Source organism: Dipodomys spectabilis, unplaced genomic scaffold (assembly GCF_019054845.1).
Source record: "Dipodomys spectabilis isolate Male_0828 unplaced genomic scaffold, ASM1905484v1 ptg000422l, whole genome shotgun sequence".
Taxonomy (NCBI): Eukaryota; Metazoa; Chordata; class Mammalia; order Rodentia; family Heteromyidae; genus Dipodomys; species Dipodomys spectabilis.
Genome location: NW_024871099.1, coordinates 4,216,304 through 4,241,639, shown reverse-complemented (window position 1 = coordinate 4,241,639; position 25,336 = coordinate 4,216,304). Strand labels below are relative to the sequence as shown.

The window sequence follows — 25,336 nt, the reverse complement described above, 5'->3', positions numbered from 1 at the left end:
GGCTTTTTTTTGGGGGGGGTGTGCGAAGTGAGGGGTGGCAGGCAGGTCCTGAGGCTTGAACCCTGGGAAGTGCGTGCTGGTGTCTGGTGGCTCCCTGTGTCCAGCGGGAAGGGGTGCTGAGAGGCACAGACGGTGAATAAATAGAAGTAGCTTGGCTCAGGGGTCCAGCCCCTGGGGACGGGACAGCAGCTGGGTGGGAGGAGTGGGTGCGGAGAGGCATGGAAGCAAGCGAGCCACGCGGAGCCCGGGCCACTCGTCCAATCCTGCCCTGTCAGAGCTCAGTGACGCGCGCGGTGGCGGAGGGAAGCAGGCTGGACCCCAGGCGCCGCAGGTGGCACCGGCGGCAGAGCAGGTGGCCCTCCAGTGGGTAGCAGCGCCGTCCATCCTCACCGCTCAGCTGGAGCCTGCAGTCCTAGGGAAGGGCAGGGTGGCCCAGGGTAAGCGGGGAGCGGGCCTGTCATGGATGGGGGAAGCCAGAGGGGCTGGAGAAAGCTTGGCCCTAACCACAGCGGTTGAGTAGTCCGGCCGCACCCAATGGTAGTTATGGGTGGCCACACCCAATGGTAGTTATGAGTATCGGCCCACAATGTGGCAGTTAAACAAGCCTGATGGCTCAGTGGTAGAGTGTTTGCCTTGCATGCATGAGGCCCTGGGTTCGATTCCTCAGCACCACATAAGCACAAAAAGCCGGAAATGGCGCTGTGGCTCATGTGGTAGAGCGCTAGCCTTGAGCTGAAGAGCCCAGAGTTCAAGCCCCAGGACCAACCAAAAACAAACACAAAAGAAAAAACAAAAACAAACCCAAGCTACTCAGAAGGCTGAGATCTGAGAATCCCAGTTCCAAGCCAACCGTGGGGAAGACAAATCCAAAAGACTCTGATCTTCAGTTAACACCAATAAAACAAAAAATGGATATGGCTCAAAAGCCTTGAGCATCAAAGCTCAGGGAAGCCAGCACCCGTGGCTCACGCCTGTAATCCTAGCTACTCTAGGAGGCTGGGATCTGAGGGTCACAGTTCAAAGCCAGCCCGGTCAGGAAGGACTCTTATCTCCAATAAATCACTCAGAAAACCAGAAGTGGCGCTGTGACTCCTGTGGTAGAGCGCTCACCTTGAGCTGAAGAGCTAAGGGACAGAGTTCAAGCCCCACAAACAACAACAACAACAACAACAACAAAAGCTCAGAGACAGCACCCAGGCCCTGAGTTCCAGTCCCAGGACTAGCACATGCATGCACGCACACGTGCGCACACTCAGAGCTGGGATGCAGCGGGTGGGAACATGCACTCAGTGCAGGAGGCGTGCGGTGAGCGGGCCAGCAGGGAGTCCCGGGCTCACCTCGCAGTGGTAACACTCCACGTGGTAGTTTCTGTCCATGGACACCACACGGATGGTGGTCTCACAGCCCTGGAGAGGGAGACAGGACTCACACACAGAAGTGCCCTGGACATGCCAGCCCACAAATCTCTGGACACAGCCATGATGGGGCTGTGTGCACCCCGATCCGACGTTTCCCTGGATCGCCACAAGCACAAGCAGGGACACACATGTGGTTTACGATACCTCGGGTATGGCGTGCACACAGGTAGGCCCATGCACACGTACTCGGTCTCTTGCGCACCACAGGGTGTCATTCCATGTGCATTCAAGACCACTGTTAGCAGGACGCTGGTGGCTCAGGCCTGTCATCCTAGCTACTCAGGAGGCTGAGATCTGAGGATCCAGGTTTGAAGCCAGACCAGGCGGGAAAGTCCATGAGACTCCGATCGCCAATAAACTACTCAGAAAAAGCCCTATGTGGCGCTGTGGCTCAAGTGGTAGAGCACTAGCCTTGAGCTAAAGAGCTGAGGGGCAGCGCCCAGGCCCAGAGTTCAGGCCCCATGACCAACAAAAAAAAGAAAAAAAAAGTTCTCTAGTATCTTGCAAATCAACCAGCAAAAAGCTGGAAATAGCTTAGATGGAAGAGAACCAGCCTTGAGCAAAACAAAACAATCCCCAAACCCAAACCAAACCAAACCAAATCCACACAAGCTCAGCAACAACGCCTACACCTAGAGTTCCAGCCCCAGGACTGGCACCAAAAAGAAAAAGAGCAAAGAGCACTGTCAGCAGGCTGGAGTGAGGACCAGACAGACACAGCACGCTGAGACAGCCATCGGACGGCTGCTAAACACATGGCCTTCTTCCTCTGTTCCCCTGGCCTATCCAACCTGGACCGCAGAACCGAATGGGCCCAGGGAGCGGCCTGTGGGGGTGGCATGGGGTGCCCAGGCTGTGTGTGTCAGGAGGGGGGAGACTACATCTCCATGTGACTCCATGTTTGGTGCCGCCTGTTGATCCCTCCCACGGAGGCCCAGGAACCGCCCACCCTCACGTGAGCCATGGTCCCTACCTGTGCTGGGAGGATGGGGTGGGCGCACGAGGCACATTTTGGTGCAAATACCCTGAAAGAATAAAAGCAACAACCGCAAGTGATCAGAGGCCAAAGGCACAGGGGTGGTTGTGCCTACAGCAGCCCCCCTGGCACGGCCCAGGTGCAGGTCTCTCCTGCCAGTTAAGACAAGGTACCTTGGCTGGAAAAGTGGCGTCTGTGGAGCTTTCTTGGTATTAAACTTTTACCACGTTCCCTGATTCGCCTCCACAGCCGGCGGTCTGGAGGCTGCAGGCTCTGTCAGGCCAGGTCTTTCTACGTCCAGTAATTTAATGCCCTCCCCTAATATCCAGACCTGGGTCACCTCAGGCTGAGACCCTTGCTAGGGCCTGGCTCTACCCGAGTGCCAAAGAACAGATGCCCAGCACTGACTTTTAAGCCAGCCACATAGGGGCTGGGAAGGTGGTTTAGTGGTAGACTGCCTGCCTAGCATGCATGAAGCCCTGGGTTCCATTCCTCAGTACCTCCATACACAGAAAAAGCCGGAAGTGGCGCTGTGGCTCAAGGGGTAGAGTGCTAGCCTTGAACAAAAGAAGCTCAGGGACAGCGCCTAGGCCCTGAGTTCAAGCCCTAGGACTGGCAGAAAAAAAGAAGCCAAATGCACAGGACCCAGAGCTTCCAGCCTGCAGCCACAGCTGCTGATGTGAGCAGCAGACAGGCAGGACAGGGGTCTGCAGGATCCCCTCATCTCCTCCCACCCTAGTTCAACGCAGCCCGGCCCGGGACAGCGGGCTGGATGGCACAGAGGACAGTCTACGTTGGCGAGGGGACACATGCCTGGAGAGGCAGGGGGAAGAGGCAGGAGGTGGCTATCTGGGGTCAGACGGAGAGGACTGTCCTGCTCCTCCCCCCCCCCCCCCCCCAGGGACAGTGAGGACCCGAAGGGCAAGACCTCCAGGACGCAGGCAGAAAAGTGCCCCTGGGGCTCACACTGTGGTCCCAGTCACTCCAGAGGCTGACATCTGAGAACCACTGTTCAAAGCCAGCCCGGGCAGAAAAGTCTGGGAGATCTCTTTTCTCCAGTGATCCAGCAGAAAGTGAGGAGTGGAGGTGTGGCTCAAGTGGTAGAGCGCCAGCCTTGAGTGAAAAAGTGATGGGAAACGGGTGCTGGTGGTGGCTCACGCCTCTCTTCCTAGCTATTCAGGAGAGACTGAGATCTGAGGATCGTGGTTCGAAGCCAACCCTGGGCAGGAAAGTCGGTGAGACTTTTCTTTCCAATGAACCGGCAAAAAGTCAGAAATGATGCTGTGGCTTAAAGTGGTAGAGCGCCAGCCTTGAGCGAAAGAAGCTCAGGGACAGCACTCAGGCCCTGAGTTCAAACCCCAAGACAGACACAAAAGAAAACAAGTACTGGTTGGGGGGTCCAGCCGGGGTGGGGACGGGGGGCCTCCTGTGTGCGGGCCACTCACGCGTGATAGTCTCTGACACAGTAGATCTTGTTCTGCACGTCCACCGTGAACGGCACCCCGTCCAGACACTCGTTACACACGCAGCAGCGGAAGCAGCCGGGGTGGTAAGACTTGCCCAGGGCCTGCAGGATCTGGGGATGGAAGGTGTTCAAGGCTGCCCCTAAAGGGATCCCCAGCAGGCGTGGAGCGGGCGGCAGGGTGGGGTCTGAGGGGCGCTAGCGAGCGGGGGACGGGGGGGGGGGGGGGGGGGGGGGAGTGCTCACCATGTCCATGATCAGGTGTCCGCACACGCTGCACTTGTCGGCCGTTTGCTGGAACCCAGAGTACTGAGCGGAGGGAATACAGGACACTGGAAGTTGGGTGCTCCAAAGGTCCCCGGCTCCCACCCATGGCACAGCCCGAGGGCCCAGCCTGAACTCACCAGGAAGTCCTCCTGGCAGTACACCTTCTCGCCCACGTTGTAGAACGCCTTGCCTCGGAGTCGTCTCCCTGTAAGGGGAAGGGGGGGGGGGGGAGAGAAGGGGGTCTCTGGTATGTTAGGACCAGGGAAGGCCCCTTACAGAACTTCCCTCCAACTGATGAGCTGTGGACTACAGATGTACTTTTCAATTTCTCATACACACACACACACATTTTTTTTTTTAATGTCAGTCCTGAGACTTGAACTCAGGGCCTAGGTGCTGTCCCTTAGCCTTTTCTATTAAGGCTGGCATTCTAACTAACACTTGAGCTCTATGCCTGGCTTTTTAGGTGTTTACCTGGAGATAAGCGCCTCATGGACTATCCTGAATCCCTGTCCTTGGATCTCAGCCTCCTGAGTAACTAGGATTACAGGCATGAGCTACCAGAGCCTGATGAATTTCTTTTGAATGTTATATCATTATTACTTAGCAAGATGATACAGCCAAGTGCTGGTGGCTCACGCCTGCCATTCTAGCTACTCAGGAGGCTGAAATCTGAGGATCACCATTCAAAGCCAGCCATGAGACTCTGATCTCCAATGAACCACCAGAAAACCAGAAGAGGTGCTGTGGCTCAAGTGGTAGAGCGCTAGCCTTGAGCTGAAGAGTTGAGGGACAGCCCCCAGGCCCAAGTTCAGGCCCGATGACGGACAAAAAAAAAAAAAGATGACACACATGAATCCATAAACATTGGACGTACCATACTTTGGGCACCAGTATAAGCTCACACCTGTAATTCCAGCTACTCAGGAGGCTGAGATCTGAGGATCCCGGTTTGAAGCCCGTCTGGGTAGGAAAGTCCAAAAGACTCTTATCTCCAATTAACCACCAAAAAGCAAGAAGTGGAGCTGTGGCTCAAGTGGTAGAGCATCAGCCTTCAGTGCAAAAGCTAAGCACGATCATGAGAGCCAGTGTTCAAGACTTGTACCCCCCCCCAAAAAAAAAGAACCTCACAGACTTTTCTGCCCAGGCTGGCTTTGAACTACTATCCTCAGGTCTCAGCCTCTGAGTAGCTAGGATGACAGATGTGAGCCACCAGTACCCAACTGAATTTTCTTATTGTTTCCTTCATGACTATTAATAGATCTTGTTTTGTTGAAGTCTGTTTAAAGCTTTTGCCACCCCTTTCCCCCATTTTTTGTGTTGGTACAAGTCTTTTTTTTTTTTTTTTTTGGGTCCGGTCGTGGGGCCTGTGCACTGTCCCTCAGCTCTTCAGCTCAAAGCTAGTGCTCTACCACTTGAGCAACAGCGCCACGTTTGGCTTTTTTCTTTTTGCTTATGAGGAATCGAACCCAGGGCCTCATGCATGCAAGGCAATCGCTCTACCACTGAGCCACCTTCCCAGCCCTGTGAGGTTCTTATCTCCAGTGAACCACCAAAAAAGCTGGAAGTGGAGCTGTGGTTTAAGTGGTAGGGTGCTAGCCTTGAATAAAAAAGCTCAGGGACAGCGGTCAGGTCCTGGGTTCAATGGTCAGGACCAGTGTGTGTGCGTGCACACACACACACACACACACACACACACACACACACACACACACACACACAAATCAAACTAAAACTTTAAAGTGATAGTAGCTATTGGAATGGCCTATTGAAAAGGCTAAATCAAGTAGCAGCTGTTTGCAGGTACATAGGATAAACCAAATAGCATTTCCAGCGGGACAGGGAGGGAGGATAAGGGTTCTAGGAAAAAAGTTTGGCAGTTTTTTTTTTTTTTTACAAAGTTAAACATACATTCACCCTATGAACCAGAAATTCCACTTCTTGGAATTTACTCAGGAGAAATAAAAACAAATATGCACAGAGTGACCTCTCCAGGGATGTCTACAGCACAATCTAGTCTGTACCAACAATTCAACGGGCTGGGGCGCCGGTGGCTCATGCCTGACATCCTAGCAACTTAGGAGGCTCAGATCTGAGGACCATGGTTCGAGTCAAGGCAGGAAAGTCCATGAGACATACCACCCCCTCCAACCCCCCAGCTTGTGGGGCTTGAACTCAGGGCCTGAGCGCTGTCCCTCAGCCTCTTTGTGCTCAAAGCTAGTGCTTTACCACTTGAGTTGCAGTGCCACTTCCTGTTTTTTAGTGGCTAATTGGAGGTAAGAGTCTCATGGGGCCTTTTCTTCTTGGGCTGGCTTTGAACTGGGATCCTTAGCTCTCAGCCTCCTGAGTAGCTAAGATTATAGGCATGAGCCACAGGTGCTTGGCAATGAAACTCTATCTCCAATGAACCACCAAAAAAAGTGGGAAGTAGAGGTGAGGCTCAAGTAGTATAATGCCATCCTTGCTTGAGTCAAAAAGCTCAGGGAAAGCCGGGCGCTGGTGGCTCACGCCTGTAATCCCAGCTACTCAGGAGGCTGAGATCTGAGGATCGCGGTTCAAAGCCAGCCCAGGCAGGAGAGACCGTGAGACTCCTATCTCCAATAAACCACCAGAAAACCGGAAGTGGCGCTGTAGCTCAAGTGGTAGAGCGCTCGCCTTGAGCTGAAGAGCTGAGGGACAGCGCCCAGGCCCAGAGTTCAAGCCCCACGACCGACAAAAAAAAAAAAAAAAAAGCTCTGGGACAGTGCCCAGGTCCTGAGTTCAAGCCCTAATACTAGCACAGACATTTAATGCAAATAAACCAAATATATCTGCTTGGGGGCCAAGTCTGGTTTTGTGTTTTGTTTTTAAACCACAGGTGGAAAATCTCAAGTACAGATTTATTAATATAGTTAAGATTCCTCTTACTTTTTCTTCTTGACAACTTTTTTTTTTTTTTTTCATTGTGGGGTTTGAATTCAGGGCTTGGGAGCTATCTAGCACTCAAACACTCTGAGCCACAGCTCTACTTCCGCTTTTCTGGTGGTTCATCGGAGATAAAAGTCTCACAAGCTTTCCTGCTCTGGCTGGCTTTGAACTGCAATCCTCAGAACTCAGCTTCCCGACTAGCTAGGATGACAGATGTGAGCCACCAGCGCCCAGCTTCTTTACCACTTTGCCTAGGTTAAATGATAACATTTGTAGTTGACATTGGTACAAAATAGAGACAGAAGAAACAACTAGAGGAAAGTAGTTTGAAGGTCAGCTTTATGTCCCGAGCAGCAGAGGGCTCCCAGGCCACACCAATTCCCTGCACAGAGGACAGGAAGCAGTGTCTCTCCCCAGGGGTCCCAGGGGTCCCTCCCCAAGAAGGCCACAGGACATTTGCACAGGAAGACTGCAACCAGGTTCCTCCATACCCCAGCCTGAGCCCTGGGTGCAAGGAGATGATGGGGGAAGAGGAGGGGCTTGGAGAGCACCTACCACAGGAGTCACAGATGAAGCAGTCAGTGTGGTAGAGGCTGCCCATAGCCTGGCACGCCTGCCTGGCTCCATAGATACCCAGGCCGCACTTGATGCACATGCCTGCGGGAAGGGCGGGACAGAGCGGCGGCTGGCATCTCAAGCTGAGGAGTCAGATGACAGGTGTCATGCTGGCTGGCTTTCCCCAGACACAGGTGCTGCAGGTGCCCACCACTGAGGGTTTGGTGCTGCTGTTGTGTGAGGACGAGAAGCACTCGGGACAGCACCTGGAGGTTGACCCTCGGTGTACTGCATGTTTAGTTAGGAACACCGTCCTACAGCCCACACCTCCTCCTGGACTGAAAGAATATTCTTTCTGCTGTCTGTGAACCCAATCTTCAAGAATGGAAATACAGACAGGCCTATCATCCTAGCTACTCAGGAGGCTGAGATCTGAGGATCTCGGTTCAAAGCCAGCCTGGGCAGGAAAGTCCATGAGACTCTTTTTTTTTTTTTTTGGGTCCGGGCGTGGGGCCTGAACTCTGGGCCTGGGCGCTGTCCCTCAGCTCTTCAGCTCAAGGCTAGCGCTCTACCACTTGAGCCACAGCGCCACTTCCGGCTTTTTTCCTTTTTGCTTATGTGGTGCTGAGGAATCGAACCCAGGGCCTCAGGCATGCAAGGCAAGCGCTCTACCACTGAGCCACCTTCCCAGCCCCCTCCATGAGACTCTTATCTCCAATCAACCCATAGAAAACCGCAAGTGGAGCTGTGGCTCAAAGTGGTAGCCTGTTAGCCTGGAGATGAAGAGCTGAGGGACAGCGCCCGGGCTGTCTCCCCCACCCCTGGGCTGTGCCAGCAGCAGGCAGCTCCTCCTTCCCTCCCTGCTGCCAGGCCAGCTGACAGCGGCCTCGCAATCTGCCAGGCCATGACCTTTCACCCTGACCACCCCATCCCAAGCACACCTCCCACAAACGCACACATGCCCTTCACCCCCGACTTCTTGCATTGAGAACCCACACTCCCCCCCCCCCCCACCTGGCCGTCTGGAGTGGCCAGAGCCACTGAATCCAAGAAAAGAAACCCACCCAGGCCTCCTCCCCTCGCCCGGACACCGCCAAAACCCTGCTGACTCCTCTGCGGGCGGACAGCCTCCCCTGTCCTGACGACCTGTCCTCCTCCTCCCCAGCCCAGCTCTGTCCTGAGGACCCCGGTCCCTGTCCTTGTCCCGTCCTCCCGACCCCGTCCCGTCTCGGTCCCCGTCCTCCAGTTCAAGTCCCGGATCCGTCCCATCTCCATCCCCGACCCGTCCCCATCCCGGTCCCCGTCCTCTGGCCCCCGTCCCCGTCCTCCCGTCCTACTGCCCCTCTCCCTGTCCTCCCGTCTCCGTCCTCCCGTCCCCGTCCTCCCGTCTCCGTCCTCCCGCCCCCGTCCTCCCGTCCCCGTCCTCCGGCCCCCGTCCCCGTCCTCCCGCCCCCGTCCTCCCGCCCCCGTCCTCCGGCCCCCGTCTCCGTCCTCCCGCCCCCGTCCTCCCGTCCCCGTCCTCCCGTCCCCATCCCTGTCCCCGTCCTCCTGTCCCCATCCCTGTCCCCGTCCTCCGGCCCCCGTCTCCGTCCTCCCGTCCCTGTCCTCGTCCTCCCGTCCCCGTCCTCCCGTCCCCATCCCTGTCCCCGTCCTCCGGCCCCCGTCCCCGTCCTCCCGTCCCTGTCCTCGTCCTCCCGTCCCCGTCCTCCCGCCCCCGTCCTCCGGCCCCCGTCCTCCCGTCCCCGTCCTCCGTCCTCCCGTCCCCGTCCTCCCGTCCCCATCCCTGTCCCCGTCCTCCGGCCCCCGTCCCCGTCCTCCCGCCCGCGTCCTCCGGCCCCCGTCCCCGTCCTCCTGTCCCTGTCCTCGTCCTCCCGTCCCTGTCCCTGTCCCTGTCCCCGTCCTCCGGCCCCCGTCCCCGTCCTCCGTCCTCCCGTCCCCGTCCTCCAGCCTCCGTCCTCCATCCTCCCGCCCCCGTCCTCCAGCCTCCGTCCTCCCGTCCTCGTCCTCCAGCCTCCGTCCTCCCGTCCCCGTCCTCCCGTCCCCGTCCTCCCGTCCCCGTCCTCCGTCCTCCAGCCTCCGTCCTCCGGTCCCCGTCCTCCCGCCCCCGTCCTCCAGCCTCCGTCCTCCCGTCCCCGTCCTCCCGTCCCCGTCCTCCGGCCCCCGTCCCCGTCCTCCCGCCCCCGTCCTCCCGTCCCCGTCCGTCCTCCCGTCCCCGTCCTCCGTCCTCCCGTCTCCGTCCTCCAGCCTCCGTCCTCCCGTCCCCGTCCTCCGTCCTCCCGTCCCCGTCCTCCCGTCCTCCGTCCTCCAGCCTCCGTCCTCCCGTCCCCGTCCTCCCGTCCCCGTCCTCCCGTCCCTGTCCTCCGGCCCCCGTCCTCCGGCCCCCGTCCTCCCGTCCCCGTCCTCCCGTCCCCGTCCTCCCGTCCTCCGTCCTCCGGCCCCCGTCCCCGTCCTCCCGTCCCCGTCCTCCGTCCTCCCGTCCCCGTCCTCCCGTCCCCGTCCTCCCGTCCCCGTCCTCCCGTCCCCGTCCTCCGTCCTCCCGTCCCCGTCCTCCCGTCCCCGTCCTCCCGTCCCCGTCCTCCGGCCCCCGTCCTCCCGTCCCCGTCCTCCCGCCCCCGTCCTCCGTCCTCCCGTCCCCGTCCTCCAGCCTCCGTCCTCCGTCCTCCAGCCTCCGTCCTCCGTCCTCCCGTCCCCGTCCTCCGGCCCCCGTCTCCGTCCTCCCGTCCCCGTCCTCCGGCCCCCGTCTCCGTCCTCCCCGGGCCGGCGCTCACCGAAGAAGTCGTGCGCGCCGCGCGCCCCGAGCGCCCGGCGCAGCTCGCGGGCCAGCGTCTCCAGGCTGCGCTCGGCCGCGCCGGGGGCGGCGTGGCGGGCGGGGGGCGGCGTGGCGGCGGGGCCGGGGCGCTCGGGGGAGCGGGCGGGCGCCGGGGAGGCGGCGGGGGGCGGGAGCGGGCCGTCGGCGCCGGCCGAGCCGCGGGAGCCCAGGCTGGAGGCGCTGGAGCGGGCGCTGCCCCCCGACGGCGGCCCGGGGCCGTGGCGCGGGTCGCCCCGGGCGCAGCGCGGGCTGCCGTGGCGCTGGTCGTAGCCCAGGCTGATGCCGCTGGAGCGGGCGCTGCCGCCGCCGTCCGAGCCCGCCAGGCTGGCCCGGGGACCCCGCTCCGGCCCGGCCTCGCCGCCGGCCTTCCCCCGGCGCCCCGCGGGCGCCTCGTCCCCCGGCGCGGGCCTCGGGCCCCGCCGCCCCCGGTCCGGGGAGTCGTCGCCGCCCGCCTCCGGCTCCCGCAGGCCCAGCCCGGCCAGGAGCAGCGCCGCCTGGTCGGCCGCCGCCGCCCGGGAGCGCTGCATGGCCAGGCCCGCCGCCGGTACTAAGCGCGTCACCTCCGCTTCCCGCCGCTCCGGCCGCGCCGCTGCATGGTGGTCCCGCCCGGGGGGAGCCCGGAGCCTGCGGCCCGGGAGCGCGGAGCCCGCCCCGGGGTCCGGGGCGCGGGGCGGGGCCGGGCGCGGGGCGGGAGGAATGCGCGCGCCCCGGCCGGCCGAGGCGGGGTCGGGACGCGGCGGGGGCCGGAATGCGAGCCCGGCGACGGCGCCGCGGCCTGTGGAATGCGGGGGGCGTGGCGGCGGCCCGCGGAGCCCGGAGGGGGCGGCGGGGGCGCCGCGGCCCGCCACCGGCGCGACCCCACACCCAGCCCCGCGCGCCCGCCGCGCCCATCCGGGCCCAGGGCGCCGCAGGCAGGCGGGGCCCCGCGGGCCCGGGGGTGGCGTGGGCGCGGGACGCCGCTGCAGGCTGGCGCTCGGCCCTTGGGCCGCTGCTCCCGCGCTGGGTCTCGGGTGGTTCACCGGAGGACTTCGCTGCCCAGGCTGGCTTCGAACCTCTTAACCCCAGATCTCAGCCTCCACAGGCACCCAGCTTAGGCCCAGCTGGGACCAGCTGCTTGTCTTGAGCCATTGTGGCACTTTGGGTTTTTTGTTCGGTGGTGAACTTCTTGAAAAAGTTAGGTTTGTTTTGGAGAATAAAGCATCTTAGATTTAAGTTTTTTAAACTGGGATTTGTTTTGAATTGGATACAGAGGGAGAAAAAAGTTCATCCCGTGTTGAATGCAAATAAAAGTATTCCCAGTTTGGAGGTATTTATAAAAATGCCTCTCTAAATATATCCCCTCTAAAAGCAGTTAAGATTTTAGACTAAAGAAAAACGGCCTTCAGATGCAAACAGCCAGTCATGGTGGCTTAATGCCTGTAATCCTAACCACTCAGGAGGCTGAGGTAGGAGGATCATGTGGGAGAGGTCAGCACGAGGTACCTGTGGAGAATATGTCTCAATCATCCATAGGCAAATAAAACACACAGGGGATGCTTTCCATATTTGCAAGTTACAACCATGAGAAACATGTAGACATTCATTTCTTCTGTTGCTTTATTTTTTTTATTATGAGTCTCATCTTTTTATTTATTTATTTTGCCAGTCCTGGGTCTTGAACTCAGGGTCTAGGCACCGTCCCTGAGCTTCTTTTGCTCAAGGCTAGCACTCTACCACTTGTAGCTTTTTCTGTTTATGTGGTAATGGGGAATTGAACCCAGAGCTTCATGCATGCTAGGCAAGCCCTGTACCACTCAGTCACCTTCCCAGCCCATGTTTGGTTTATTTCAAATTTTTAAATATTTTTATGAATGTGAGGTTGGGAAGGTGGCTCAGTGGTAGAGTGTTTGCCTGGCATGCATGAGGCCCTGGGTTCGATTCCTCAGCACCACATAAGCAGAAAGAGCCAGAAGTGTCGCTGTGGCTCAAGTAGTAGAGCTCTAGCTTTGAGCTTTGAGCTGAAGGAGTGCTCAGGCCCAGAGTTCAGGTCCCACGACCGACCAAAAAAACCATAACTATATCTTTTTTTTTTTTTTTTTTTGTCGGTCATGGGGCTTGAACTCTGGGCCTGGGCGCTGTCCCTCAGCTCTTCAGCTCAAGGCGAGCGCTCTACCACTTGAGCTACAGCGGCACTTCCGGTTTTCTGGTGGTTTATTGGAGATAGGAGTCTCACGGTCTCTCCTGCCCAGGCTGGCTTTGAACCAGGATCCTCAGATCTCAGCCTCCTGAGTAGCTAGGATTACAGGTGTGAGCCACCAGCGCCCGGCCCATAACTATATCTTTATCTATATCTGTTATCTATATGGATGTTAAAAGAAAGCAAGCAAAGTGGCTTAAATCTGCTCAGGCTCCTTGGGCCATGGAACAAAGTCACTTTTAAACATATATGCCACAGACTGGTTATCTTCACTCATAGAACATGAACCAAATACCCAGGCAGCTTCTGAGTGCACTGGTAACCTCATGAGAAGACGTAAGCTCTGAGTTCTCTGGAGGTTTAGACGAACAGGGAGCCCATCGCGTCACGGGTGAGGAACAGTTCATAATCCTGAGTAACTTCCTTTTTTGGCACTTGAACTCAGGGCTGGCCGCTCATTTGTCTTTTTCATTCAAGGCTCTACACCACTTGAGCCATGTTTTGGTGGTACATTGGAGATGAGTCTCACTGACTGCTGCCTGAGGCTATGAACCATGATCCTCAGATCTCAGCCTCCTGAGTAGCTAGGATGACAGGCCTGAGCCATCCGTGCCCAGCAATGAGTGACTTTGGTCATAGGTAATATTAAATGGAAAACGGTTTTCAAAGCTGGATACCAGAAGAATGAACCATGTATATATACACTGTGTAAACCCAACAGATGTTGATTATGCTCATTTCCCCTGCATATTAGAAATTAAAAGTTGGAGGCAGGTAGGTGAGGTGTTTAGTGCTAAGTGCTCCTAAACCTAAGCCTCTATCCCCAAATGGTATCTCATGAAGCCATGTCCTCAGTATTGTCATTATATCTAAGAAAGTAAATGTATTGCTTCTGTTCCTATCTCTCCTTTGTTGAAGCGAGCTAGAGTACTGTTGCTGTGCATGCTAGGCCAACTCAGCCCTGTTTTACCTCTTCAATTTTTCTCTTAATCTAGAATCTCCTCCCCTTCATAAAAATGGCAGCCCAGCCAGTTCTGCTATAGAGTATCACACACTGTGCATTTGTCTCCTGTCTTGGCTGTTGCTATCAACTCCTCATGAAGCACCCCCCCCCCCCCCCCCGGGTCTAATGTGGAGAATGGTCCTGGGGCACCTTCGTGCAGCTCTGTCAGTGTGATCTCTGCCTGGACAGTTGTTTCCAGAGCGGCTGAACTTGCCACGCATGGAGCTCAATCTTTGGGACAATGCAGGAAAACCCTATGAGGCTAGAAGCCAGCAGCCCTGACATGTCCCCGCCTCTGGAGACCTGCTGGCACACTGTCTACCCAGGCAGGACCCACTACGAGCAGTCAGGCCTGCTTTGCTGACCAAGCCCCACCTCCCCAAGTTACAAAGATTACGTGAATGAGCAGAGACGTACTGCAATGTTTATTAAGGGATTTGCTTTTAAAAAAGGAGTCATCTATGACAACAGTGGAGATGTTTCGACCTTCACCCCTGTTCGCAGTTGTTTTTGTGGTGCTGGTGTTCGAACCTTTGGTCTTGTGCAGGAAGAGGCAGGCCAGTGCTAGTCACAGCCCCGTCCTGCAGTCAGACAGGTCGCAGAAACAGGAGCGAGCAGGCCTGGGTAACAAGTATGCAGATACCATTTATTTGGTCCATAAGTACAGAATAGTTGTTATTTGAGTTTTACAAAACATCAAATATAAATAACCTGAAACTGTTAACGATACACAAAAACTGGCTCCTGGCAGACATACTAGGCAGTACGAACTGAAAATCTGAGCAAATGAACATTGTTTTACACCAATATACAGAGTGCCAGTTAACATTTAAAAACAAGTGTCAATGCATAGCACTTAATACTTCTTCCGAATCTGTATCAGGTTAAGAGTATGAAAATGATCACATATCTAGGCTAAAAATAAGTCTTCTTCTAGCCAAAAATAAAAGCATAATATTTATAACCAGGTATCAACTTGACTAAGCCACAATATTTTTAACCTGTTACATGATACCTAAGGGTATTTACAGTACAAAGGCGACATGCACTGTGTGGTTCTGTTCCAATGACTTTGAAACTATATTCCTACTTTCCATAGAGCATACTGCAAGGTTTCTAAAGTTCTAGCAAAACGAAGGCTTTCAAAGGGAGCAGAATGTTGCTGCAAGTTGATGTTTCCCCTTTGCAACAGAGGACGAAGCGACCCACCTGGCTGTGCCCAGATGAACGCAGGAAGGCAACTGCTCAGTCTAAGGCGATGACATCATCCAGCTCTTCCGCTGTCTCTACCCGGGACCTCTTTGTGCACACTTTCTCCTCATCCAGCTTCCGCTTGCGGGTTCTCTCCTCACCAGCGCCGGTGTTATTGGAAGAACCTTCCTCGTCGGAATCAACAATGAGCACATCATCTTGCTCTTGTGCTTATGGCAGAATAAAAAGGGGGAAAAATGGTGAACAGGACCCCGCCAGGACTTCACTGGATCGAGCGCTAGCTTGGGCTGGGTGCTGGTGCCTCCTGCCTGTAAAGCTCAGATCTGAGGACTGACATTTGAAGTCAGCTAGGCCAAACCAATCTTGAGACCAGCAAAAAGCTGGAAGTGGTGTGGCTCAAGTGGTAGAGTGTCAGCCTTGGGTGAAGCAGCTGAGCAGGAGGACACCATAACAAACAAGGGCTGCTCCTGGGCCACGTGCCCATCCTCTACACCTCTCTGCTGTTTGGGGAGGGGGCGGGAAGGTGAGTGGGGACTGCAGGGAGGCATTCACCTCTGCTGTCTCAACAAGGAGTGGTTGTCAGAGGCGCTCGTGTGCTTCCCTGAGTCTCCTCAACCCTCTCCTGTCAGGCGGGCCACACCCCACTGCAGCCACAGGGACCACAGGAACAGCAGCACCTACAAGGTGCCGGGAACTGTGCACACAACAACTCATTTAATCATCACAACAACCCTATAAAAAAGATGACGTTAGTATCTGCTTTCCAGAAAGAGACACTGAGGCACAGAGACTGACCTCCCAAGTCCTACAGTAGAGGATGATGAAACCAGGGTTCAAGGTGGAGGGCTGCAAGTTGGATCCTCCTAACCTGATGGCAAGGGTGGTTTTTATCTGCCTGTTTGCTTCAACCAAAAGAGCAGAGCTGCCTACCTTACCGCTATGGCACTGGAAACGTCTATCAGTGTGGGTGCAGCGAATGTCTTCCATTATGACTTCTCAAAACCTTTTTTTGGTCAGTCTTGGCTTGAGAATTTAGGGCCTGGGAGCTGGACGTGAGCTTTTATGCTCAAAGCTAGCATTCTACCACTTTGAGCAACAGAGGCATTTCTGGTTTTCTAGTGGTGGTACACTGGAGATGAGTCTCATGGACTTTCCTGCCTGGGCTGGCTTCTAACTGTAATCCTCAGATCTCAGCCTCCTCAGTAACTAGGATTATAGGCATGAGCCACCAACGCCTGGCACCTGAGGAACTTTTTTTTTTTTGGGTCCGGTCGTGGGGCCTGAACTCTGGGCCTGGGCGCTGTCCCTCAGCTCTGCAGCTCAAGGCTAACGCTCTACCACTTGAGCCACAGCGCCACTTCCGGCTTTTTTCCTATGTGGTGCTGAGGAATCGAACCCAGGGCCTCGAGCATGCAAGGCAAGTGCTCTACCACTGAGCCACCTTCCCAGCCCCCCTGAGGAACTTTCTTATAGGACAGCTATGACTAATTTAGAGGGCCACACTTTCCCAGCATTCCCAAGATGCTCAGCAACACCAGAAGCAAACGTGTTACAAGGAGCGCTGGGCAGCACACCCCCGTGCCCGTCAACATTCCCCCCCCACGCACAACGTGCAGATGTACTGACTTGGAGTGCCTATCCCACATACAGAAACCACTCACAGGCCATTGCCATTTGGAGGGGGAAGAACACAAAGGCATGTCTCCCCGTGTAAAATGTCCTCAGCATTCCCTAAGTCAAAGCTCCATCACAACGTCAACACTAAGCCCGAGACCCCCTTCATGTTTTGGGTCTTGCATGTTACCAGCGAGGTGGGGGGCCGACACCATGGCTCACCTGTGGAGGTAGAGGGCTGGGCGCCATCGTCGCTGCCATTGGTGATGCTCTTGGCGGCATCTTCGGCTGGCTTGGGGCCCACTTTTTCTGGGGCATCACCCACAACTTCAAAGTCAACATCCTTTCCTAGGTCTTCGCTGCAAGAGAGCCACACCTTAAACCAGGACCCACTCAATACCACACTGCTGGTGCCCAGCACGCACCATACACACATCAATTTTGGTGACCATCCAAAGGTCTAATTCAAACAGCGAACACTGAGTGCCAAGCTGTGCACCCGTGTCATGTCTCAGCCTGTGCCCAAATACCCAGCACTGCCCTATCACCTCGCATGGCCACAGCGGTCTGGCGCTCTAGGGGCTGGGGATGTGGTTCTGGACATGAGTTCCCAAGAACACGCATCAAAGTCAAACAAAATAGGTGCATGTCTTAAGGGGAGCTGTTCCCAGAGAGTGAAAAAGCATGATAATCCCCCACCTAATTGGTCTCCTCTTCTGTATTGTGATGTCCTTTCTTCCACTGCCAGCGACCTTGTGTCCCAGCCTCAAGATCTGAACCCTCCTCTAGTCTTTCATGTCACTTTTTGCCTTTTAAAAACCAGGTACAATATGGAATACCCCTGAACAACCTTACAAACGCCACCTAGCCACAAAGATGACACACCAGGACCAGTGCTGGTCTTTCATGGCATCCACACACGGGCAAAGAACCTTTCCATGCCGTGTCATATGTTATGTGAATGTTCTGCAGGCTGGTGCAGAGAACTGTCTTGTGGTCTGTGAAGTCGGGTGTGACTCTGACTGGGGCCCACCTCCGGGTCTACCTTTAAGGAACCCAGTGCTGTAGTCTCCCACCAACAGTGGCGCAGAGGGGAGGAAAACAGCCTTCCCCCACCTCATCCTAACTGCACTTGGACCCCAGCCACAGCTCCCACCTGTGCAGGATGTTGATGAACAATGTGTAGTCCTGGAGGAAGTCGTCTGCTTGAAGGCGGCTGCCATTTCGAATTCCAAATTCGGACAGCTTTTTGTGGTTATTAGCTAGGAAATGCAGAAAGAACGTGAATATTTCAGTTATGTGTTCCTAGTCCAGTTGTGGCCATTTAAAAAAGCCACTGTGACCATTAAAAAAGCTGGGTGCCGGTGGCTCACGCCTGTAATCCTAGCTACTCAGGAGGCTGAGATCTGAGGATTGAGGTTCAAAGCCAGCCCGGGCAGCAAAGTCTGTGGAATTCTTATCTCTAATAAACCACCAGAAAACCAGAAGTGATGCTGTAGCTCAAGTGGTAGAGTGTTAGCCTTGAGCTGAAGAGCTGAGTGACAGTGCTCAGGCCCAGAGTTCAAGCCCCACAACTGACCAAAAAAAAAAAAAAAAAAAAGCCACTGTTAGGGCTAAATTGTGTCCCTCCAAAATTCTTATTTTGAATCCTAAACAAGCCCTGGTAGGTGAGATGTGCCTATTTATTTGGAGATTTGCATCCTAAGGGGGTGAGTAAAAAGGAGCCCTTAAAGGGTAGGCTTTCATCCAACTCACAAGAGACACTGGGGATGCGTGTCCCGGGGGTGGGGGGTGGGGTATGTGTGTCCCCGTGGGGAAGGCCGTGCGTGTGTGTGAACACAGCAGGACTGCACAAAGGCCTCGGGAGAAAGCTGACCTCCAGCATCTCTCATACTTGACTTCCAGCTTCCAGAATGGTGAGACAATCAACTCTAGTTGAAGCCTCAGGTATCCCATGGAGGATATCCTCATGAAAGCTCAAGAGATTCTTGATCTGTTTCCATTTTTTTATATTAAATTTCAAAAGAGCTGATGAAAATGAAGGGGTGAGTGTATCACACATAAACCCTTAACTGTTTCACTCTGGGGTAAAGACAGCTGTCTTAACAGTGCTTGCATAAACTAGCACTCAGTCAATAGATGACCTTCAGTTACACGTGACCTAATATTCCCAACCATTACTGAACAACAGCTACCACCAAACAAGAGCCCTGACACTAAGTCTGAGATTCATCAAGGGCAGGGTAGGGTTGCAGCTCAGTGGTAGAAGAGTGGCTGGCTAGCATGTGGGAGGCTCCAGGTTTGATTCCCAGCGCAGAGAGGGAGGGAGACAAAGACAAGAGAAAGTTGAACCTCCAAATCCTCATCAGGATCCGGGGAAGTATAGTGGATAAACCACCACCAAGCACATAGGTCATGGGCAAATCAAAGTGGACCCTCCAACCTGCACAAGTAGTATCACACTGGCAAAACCTAGATGTGAAGAGCCCAACTTGGGAGCATGGAGTACAGGAGGTAATTTTTTTTTTTTTTGGGTTGGCTTGAACTCAGGGCCCAGGTGCTATCCCCGAGCTCTTTGGCTCAAGGCTAGCACTTTACCACTTGAGCCACAGCTCTACTTCTGGTTTTCTAGTAGTTTACTGGAGACAAGTCTCACAGACTTTCCTGGCTGGGCTGGCATCAAATTGTGACTCTTAGATCTCTGCCTCCCGAGTAACTAGAATGATAGGTATGAGCCACCCCTGGCTACAGGAGAAAACAGTCTGATCAGACTGACTAGTATCATCTAAAGAAGGTAAAGAGGGGCTGGGAAGGTGGTTCAGTGGTAGAGTGTTTGCTTTGCATGCATGAGGCCCTGGGTTCGATTCCTCAGCACCACATAAGCAAAAAGAAAAAAAGCCGGAAGTGGCGCTGTGGCTCAAGTGGTAGAGCACTAGCCTTGAGCTGAAGAGCTGAGGGACAGCACCCAGGCCCAGAGATCAGGCCCCACGACCGGATTCCCCCCCCCCCCCCCCAAAAAAAGAAGCTTTTAACAAATGCACTCACAAAAGGATCACCTATTTGAATGTTCTGTTTGTCTGGCAAGGGGGACTGAACCATGGCTTTTGGATCTGTAGAAGACATTGTGAGCCAGGCAGAGGACAACCCAGACCAACACCAACCCATCCCTGTGATACCAAGCACTACGCAGCCCATCTGAGTCAGAGGGTAAATGAAGGCCAGCATACCTTCAGTCTCCCCCTCTTCTGAAGATATCAAGATCGTTCCTTTGCCATCTTCAATTTGGACATCTGGTGCCACCATAGCAAATTTTTCTTTCACGATCTACAAGGGGAAAATAGGCAGTATTAATAGAGGCAATTTAAAGTTCGCAAAAAACAAACAAAAGAATTATTTTCTGTAAAGGTTACAATTTCCCCTTTGCTCAAGGAAAGGAACGGAGTTATTTCTTTAAGATTACTGGGGGAGTTCACTTCCTTCCATCCTCACACTTGACCACAGGGGCAAATCGGATTGAACAAGGGATCCTGTAGTACTTAATGGCTTGTTACTTGTTTTCCTTACAGAATCAGAATAGGGCCACACACTAGACCACTTAACTCTCAGTCTATACCAGCTCTGGGATGGAAGATGCATTTAGAACTCAGATCGGTCCCATCCCTCCCCACTGCTGTCTGTTTTTAAATCCCAACATGTACTTATCAATTCTGTCAACTCCCACCTGCTCCTCAAAGACAATGCAGGATCTTTCTACAGGCCACTACCGAGGAGGAGTCCCGAGAGATGTTAGCTTTAAAGTCAAAGTGATCGTTTCCGGGGAAAGTGAGTGGGCTATCCACACTCGCCAGTCACTATCTAGGGGCTCATTCCCCATCTTGGAAGATTTGTGACAATTAGAAGAATAACCTCAGTGACTTGGAAATTGGGACATGACAAGCTTCCCAGCTATTAAAAGTACTAACAACAAAAAACAACCCTTCACTGGGAGAAAAAGGAAGGGGTGACACTGTTCAAAAAGAAACGTACTCAGCCGGGCGCTGGTGGCTCACGCCTGTAATCCTAGCAGAAAACCAGAAGTGGCGCTGTGGCTCAAGAGGTAAATGCTGAAGAGTGCAGGGACAGCACCCAAGCCCAGAGTTCAAGCCCCATGACCAACCAAAAAAGAACAAACACACACACACAAAATTAACACTCAATACCCGACCTATGTAACTGTTAACCCTTCTGTACACCACCACCTACACAATTAAAAAAGAAAGAAAGAAAATGCCACTTCATCAATAATGAATGGGGTCAGGTTCCACCATTTCCACCACACAAGATCTGCAGGGGAAGCCAGGTATGCAGATGATTCTGGATTAAATCAGTACATGGGGACCAGCTCACCTTTGAAACCTTTGAACCATCTCCAAATGCCTGATGACAGAACGGTCATGGTAGGAGTAAGCACTGCCTACCATCACAAACACCCAGAAAACTCCAAGTTACCCATGCCCCCCACCCCTTTTGGGGGATCAGTCATGGGGTTTGAATTCTAGGCCTGGGTGCTGTCCCTCAGCTCTTCAGCTCAAGGAGAGGACTCTACCATTTGAGGCAACCGCGCCACTTCTGGTTTTCTGGTGGTTCATTGGAGATAAGAGTCTCATTCTTTCCTTCCCAGGCTAGCTTTGAACTGTGATCCTCAGATCTCAGCCTCCTGAATAGCTAGGATTATAGGCGTGAGCCACTGGTGCCCTAACCCTTTAATGCAAAGCTACCAACTGTACTTGCACTTTTCTAGTAAGGAGACATTGCCACCCAAAGAGTGAATGCTCACTGTACCAGTAGGGTCATTTAAGGACATCCTGAACGCGTCAATACTACACAATTGACCCCCTACCTAAGACACAAAGTAGAACCTATACCTGGACATTGTGTCACTCACTCCTGTGGAACCTCTTCCACACAGATACACTCATGTCTTTCTCAGGCAGGAAGGACACATCAAGAACCAGACAAGCCAGCAAGAAGATGCATGCTGGGGGATATCAGTGCAGGCCCTATAGCTCTGTGAAGGAATGAGCCGTGGTGGCCCTGGCACCCACCTTGTCCTGTAAGGTGAGGACGGTCACTTTATGGACATTGAGGCGGACAGTCACCTCGGGCTTGCTGGCACACACGTAACAATTAGGATTCGGTGGGTCCAGCGCACAAGGCACCAGGAGCTTCTTCCTTGGGTTTGGTTGCTTATTCAAAAAAATCTTCAGGTGGAAAAAAAAAAAAATCAGCATCACAAATAAGTGTTCACAATCACAGTATACCAATCTGAAATCTTGTCGCTTGTATATACCCAGGTAAAAGTGACACCGACAGTCCCCTCTAGATGGCAAAGATCATGATCTTTTTCAGAGTCTGGTTTTCCAACCTTCTTTTTCAGTCAGCTCCAAGGGCAAGGCTGGGCTCCCATAAGCCTCTCCTCCTCTGTGCATCCCTTCTCCCTACAGTACAATTTCTGGGGCCGTCTCTGTTCATGCTCAACATCCAGCCAGCCTCTCCACAAGACTAATACTCAGTTTGGCAATTAATGCTCTCATAATGTCAGCCACCAAAGGGACTTTCTTTCCAAAGCTTCTGTGGTAACTACAATAATATTTATATTCATCGATGGCGGGGAGAGCGGAAGTACTGGCTCTCAGCTGACAGTACTCTTTGTAGGGACAAGCTGTGCAGGGTTTTACTGTCTGGGTAGACTTACTGACACACTTATTTCCTTAAGCTTGGGGGAATCTACAGAACCCCTGTTATACTGGAGACACAAAATGAAGATTTGATCTCAACTTCCTATGGTCTCCTGGCATTTCTTCTATTTGTGGTTAATCTTGTTAAAGTTCAGCAAACTTTGTTAACCAAACCAGCAAAAAACAAAAAAACAGAAAGGCAGAGATAATTCAGCAACCCATAAGAAAGATAATACGGGGGCTGGGAAGGTGGCTCAGTGGTAGAGCGTTTGCCTTGCATGCTCAAGGCCCTGGGTTCGATTCCTCAGCACCACATATGCAAAAAGAAAAAAGCCGGAAGTGGCGCTGTGGCTCAAGTGGTAGAGCACTAGCCTTGAGCTGAAGAGCTGAGGGACAGTGCCCAGGCCCAGAGTTCAGGCCCCACAACCGGACCCCCCCCCCCAAAAAAAAGAAAGATAATACATGGATGCTAGGTGTGGTGGCACAGGCTGTGAGCACCAGCGATATGGAAGTAGTAGACAGGATAATGTAGTCTGAAGTAGGCATGAGATGCCTCCCACCCCAAAAGGTAAGAACCTACCTGAAAACTAAAACAGCAAATGTGCTTTCTTAAACGCGTGAGGTAAGTGCAACTTTTTTTTTTCATTTTTCACACTTTTAGTTAAGAAAAAAAAATCTATAGAGTATGTTTTCATTTTTAATATATTTCTGATCAGTTCTGGGTCTTAATATGTCCTTGAGCTTTTTCCCAAAGCTAACACTCTACCCATTTTGAGCCACAGCTTCACTTCTGGCTTTTTGGTAATTCACTGGAGATAAAGAATCTCAACTTTCTTTGCTTTGAACCAGAATCCTCAGATCTCAGCCTCCTGAATAGTCAGTCATGGAAGTGGCGCTGTAGCTCAAGTGGTAGAGCGCTCGCTTTGAGCTGAAGAGCTGAGGGACAGCGCCCAGGCCCAGAGTTCAAGCTCCACGACCGACCAAAAAAAAAAAAAAAGTTCCAGCTGAATAGTCAGTCAGCACCAATCACAAGGTGTGAGCTACCTGGCAATGTTCTTCTTACAAATTTATAAGAATACTCACGGTTCTACACTGGTCTATTTTTCCAGATAAAATCTTCAATCCTTCCAACACTATCAATCCAGCAATGACTGCATTGGTGGTAGCGATGGCAGGAATAATGTTCCCGGCCATTGCTGGGGGTGGGGGGGGGGAGGTGGGGGGGGGGGGTGGAGGAAAAGATGGAACATTATTTAGCTGTTAAGAAAGAAAAAAAAAAAGCGCTAAGGTTTGATGATATGAATGAAGTTCAAGACTTACATTTTATATCAAATCTGCTTTTCATGTTCATGCTGAAAATATGCATCCGGAGGTTTGCAGCTGAAGTGACAAAATCCATGGCAGACGGGTCATCCTGCAAGCACGTGAAGCAGTTAGGCAGCTTCCCACAAACTCACTCAGCCTCTTACTTTCATGCGATCACAACACTGAGGACAATCAGGGCACACCAGTGGGTCTCGAGGGAGAAACGGTCAGGGAAGGGCTACTTACAGGAAGTAGCCTGGGGGTGATTAAGACATGTAGGAGACAGGGGCTCATTAGCTTCTAGGGTCAGAAATATACTATTAACAAGAAATTAAAAGAAAACACATCTGCTGGGCGCTGGTGGCTCACGCCTGTAATCCTAGCTACTCAGGAGGCTGAGATCTGAGGATAGCAGTTCAAAGCTAACTATGGTTAGAGTGTAAGACTCCTCAAACTATCAAAAAAGCAGGAAGTAAAGCTGTGTGGCTCAAGTGGTAGAGCCAGCCTTGGGCAAAAAAACCAAGTAGCTACCTACTCAGGAGGCTGAGATCTGAGGATCATGGTTCAAAGCCAACCCAGGAAGAAAAGTCCCTGACTCATATCTCCAATTAACCACCAGAAAACTGGAAGTGGTGGTGCTGTGGCTTAAGTGATAAAGTGCTCGCCTTGAGCTGAATAGCTCAGAGACAGTGCCCAGGCTCAGGGTTCAAGCCCCATGACAAAAAACAAAACAAAACAAAAAACACCTCAGGCCCTAAGTTCAAGCCCCAGGACTGGCACCAAAACAAAACACCAAAAATACAAAAACAGCCATAGGCTAGGTGTATTTCCGTAGTTGAGCATATGACTTGCACACTCAATCCCCAACATGTGGGAGGAAAAGGGCAGGGACAAGTTTGTCCAGTCAGTCAGGTCAATGAGCTACTATCTCCAAAAGGAAAGCCAAGAGAGACAGAGAGAGAGAGAGAGAGAGAGAGAGAGAGAGAGAGAGAGAGAGAGAGAGAGAGAGAGACAGAGAGACAGAGAGAGAGAGAGAGAGAGAGAGTGTGTGTGTGTGTGTGTGTGTGTTTTGCTGGTCATGGGGTCTGAACTCTGGGCCTGGGCGCTGTCCCTCAGCTCTTCAGCTCCAGGCAAGTGCTCTACCAATTGAGCCACAGCATTACATCTGGCTTTTTCTGCGTATGTGGTGCTGAGGAATCGAATCCAGGGCCTCATGCATGCAAGCACTCTACCACTGAGCCACCTTCCCAGGCCCTACCAGTGTGTTTTTAAGATCGCTTCAAGTATTTTCCTAAATCAGTTGAAACTTTCAAAAACTCAATTCAACAAAAACTATACCCAGCTGGGCGCATGTGGCTCACGCCAGTAATCCTAGCTACTCAGGAGGCTGAGATCTGAGTGTCATGGTTCAAGGCCAGCCCAGGCAGGAAAGTTCATGAGACTCTTATCTCCACCAGAAAACCGAAATGGCACTGTGGTTCAAGTGTTAGAGCACTTGCTGTGAGCTGAGGAGCTGAAGAACAGAGCTCAGGCCCAGAGTTCAAGCCCCTGAACTGGCCAAAAACAAGAAAAAAACTATACCACAGAACTAGAACACCAAATGAAGTCTCAGGTTACTGCTAAACTCAAGTGTGGATAACTGACACACTGACCACCGAAGTAAGTGGCACACACTCTCAAACAAACCTTATCCCACATGAGCTCGGCGCCGTCCCCCTTCTCTGCTAAAAGCACTCTTAAGGTCTCAATGCTCTTGGAGAAAAGACTTGCATAGCTCTTTACATCTAGAACTTGCTGGTCTTTGAGACCTAACTGGGGTTCATTTTGTTGATCTGAGGCATTAGTTTCTTCTCCTAAAATTAAAAAAAAAAAAAAGCAATTAAAAGTCATTGGCCAGTAAGGAAAAAAACATGAA

The 25,336-nt window shown here is 53.2% G+C and overlaps 2 protein-coding genes across 3 annotated transcripts in view; both read right to left on the bottom strand.

Moving 5' to 3' along the window:
* LOC122097549 (WT1 interacting protein) lies at nucleotides 1–10,974 on the bottom strand. The gene is made up of 8 exons (XM_042668119.1): nucleotides 10,354–10,974; nucleotides 7,586–7,687; nucleotides 4,261–4,328; nucleotides 4,103–4,165; nucleotides 3,840–3,970; nucleotides 2,392–2,443; nucleotides 1,338–1,406; nucleotides 1–412 (listed from the first exon to the last, which is right to left on the bottom strand). Exons 1-8 carry the CDS (start codon nucleotides 10,919–10,921, stop codon nucleotides 272–274), a joined length of 1,194 nt encoding a protein of 397 aa, XP_042524053.1. The 5' UTR covers nucleotides 10,922–10,974; the 3' UTR covers nucleotides 1–271.
* A 3,005-nt stretch (nucleotides 10,975–13,979) lies between these two features.
* Nucleotides 13,980–25,336, bottom strand: part of Uba2 (ubiquitin like modifier activating enzyme 2) — a 29,998-nt gene continuing 18,641 nt past the window's right edge. The window contains exons 10-18 of one of the 2 annotated variants that reach the window (XM_042667959.1): nucleotides 25,108–25,274; nucleotides 23,437–23,530; nucleotides 23,200–23,312; nucleotides 21,484–21,639; nucleotides 19,627–19,723; nucleotides 17,556–17,661; nucleotides 16,622–16,758; nucleotides 14,783–14,994; nucleotides 13,980–14,193 (exon numbers count right to left, since the gene is read on the bottom strand). In XM_042667959.1, coding sequence (XP_042523893.1) covers nucleotides 14,819–14,994; nucleotides 16,622–16,758; nucleotides 17,556–17,661; nucleotides 19,627–19,723; nucleotides 21,484–21,639; nucleotides 23,200–23,312; nucleotides 23,437–23,530; nucleotides 25,108–25,274 — 1,046 coding nt within the window. In that variant the 3' untranslated portion in view covers nucleotides 13,980–14,193; nucleotides 14,783–14,818. The other variant, XM_042667958.1, reaches the window with a different exon arrangement.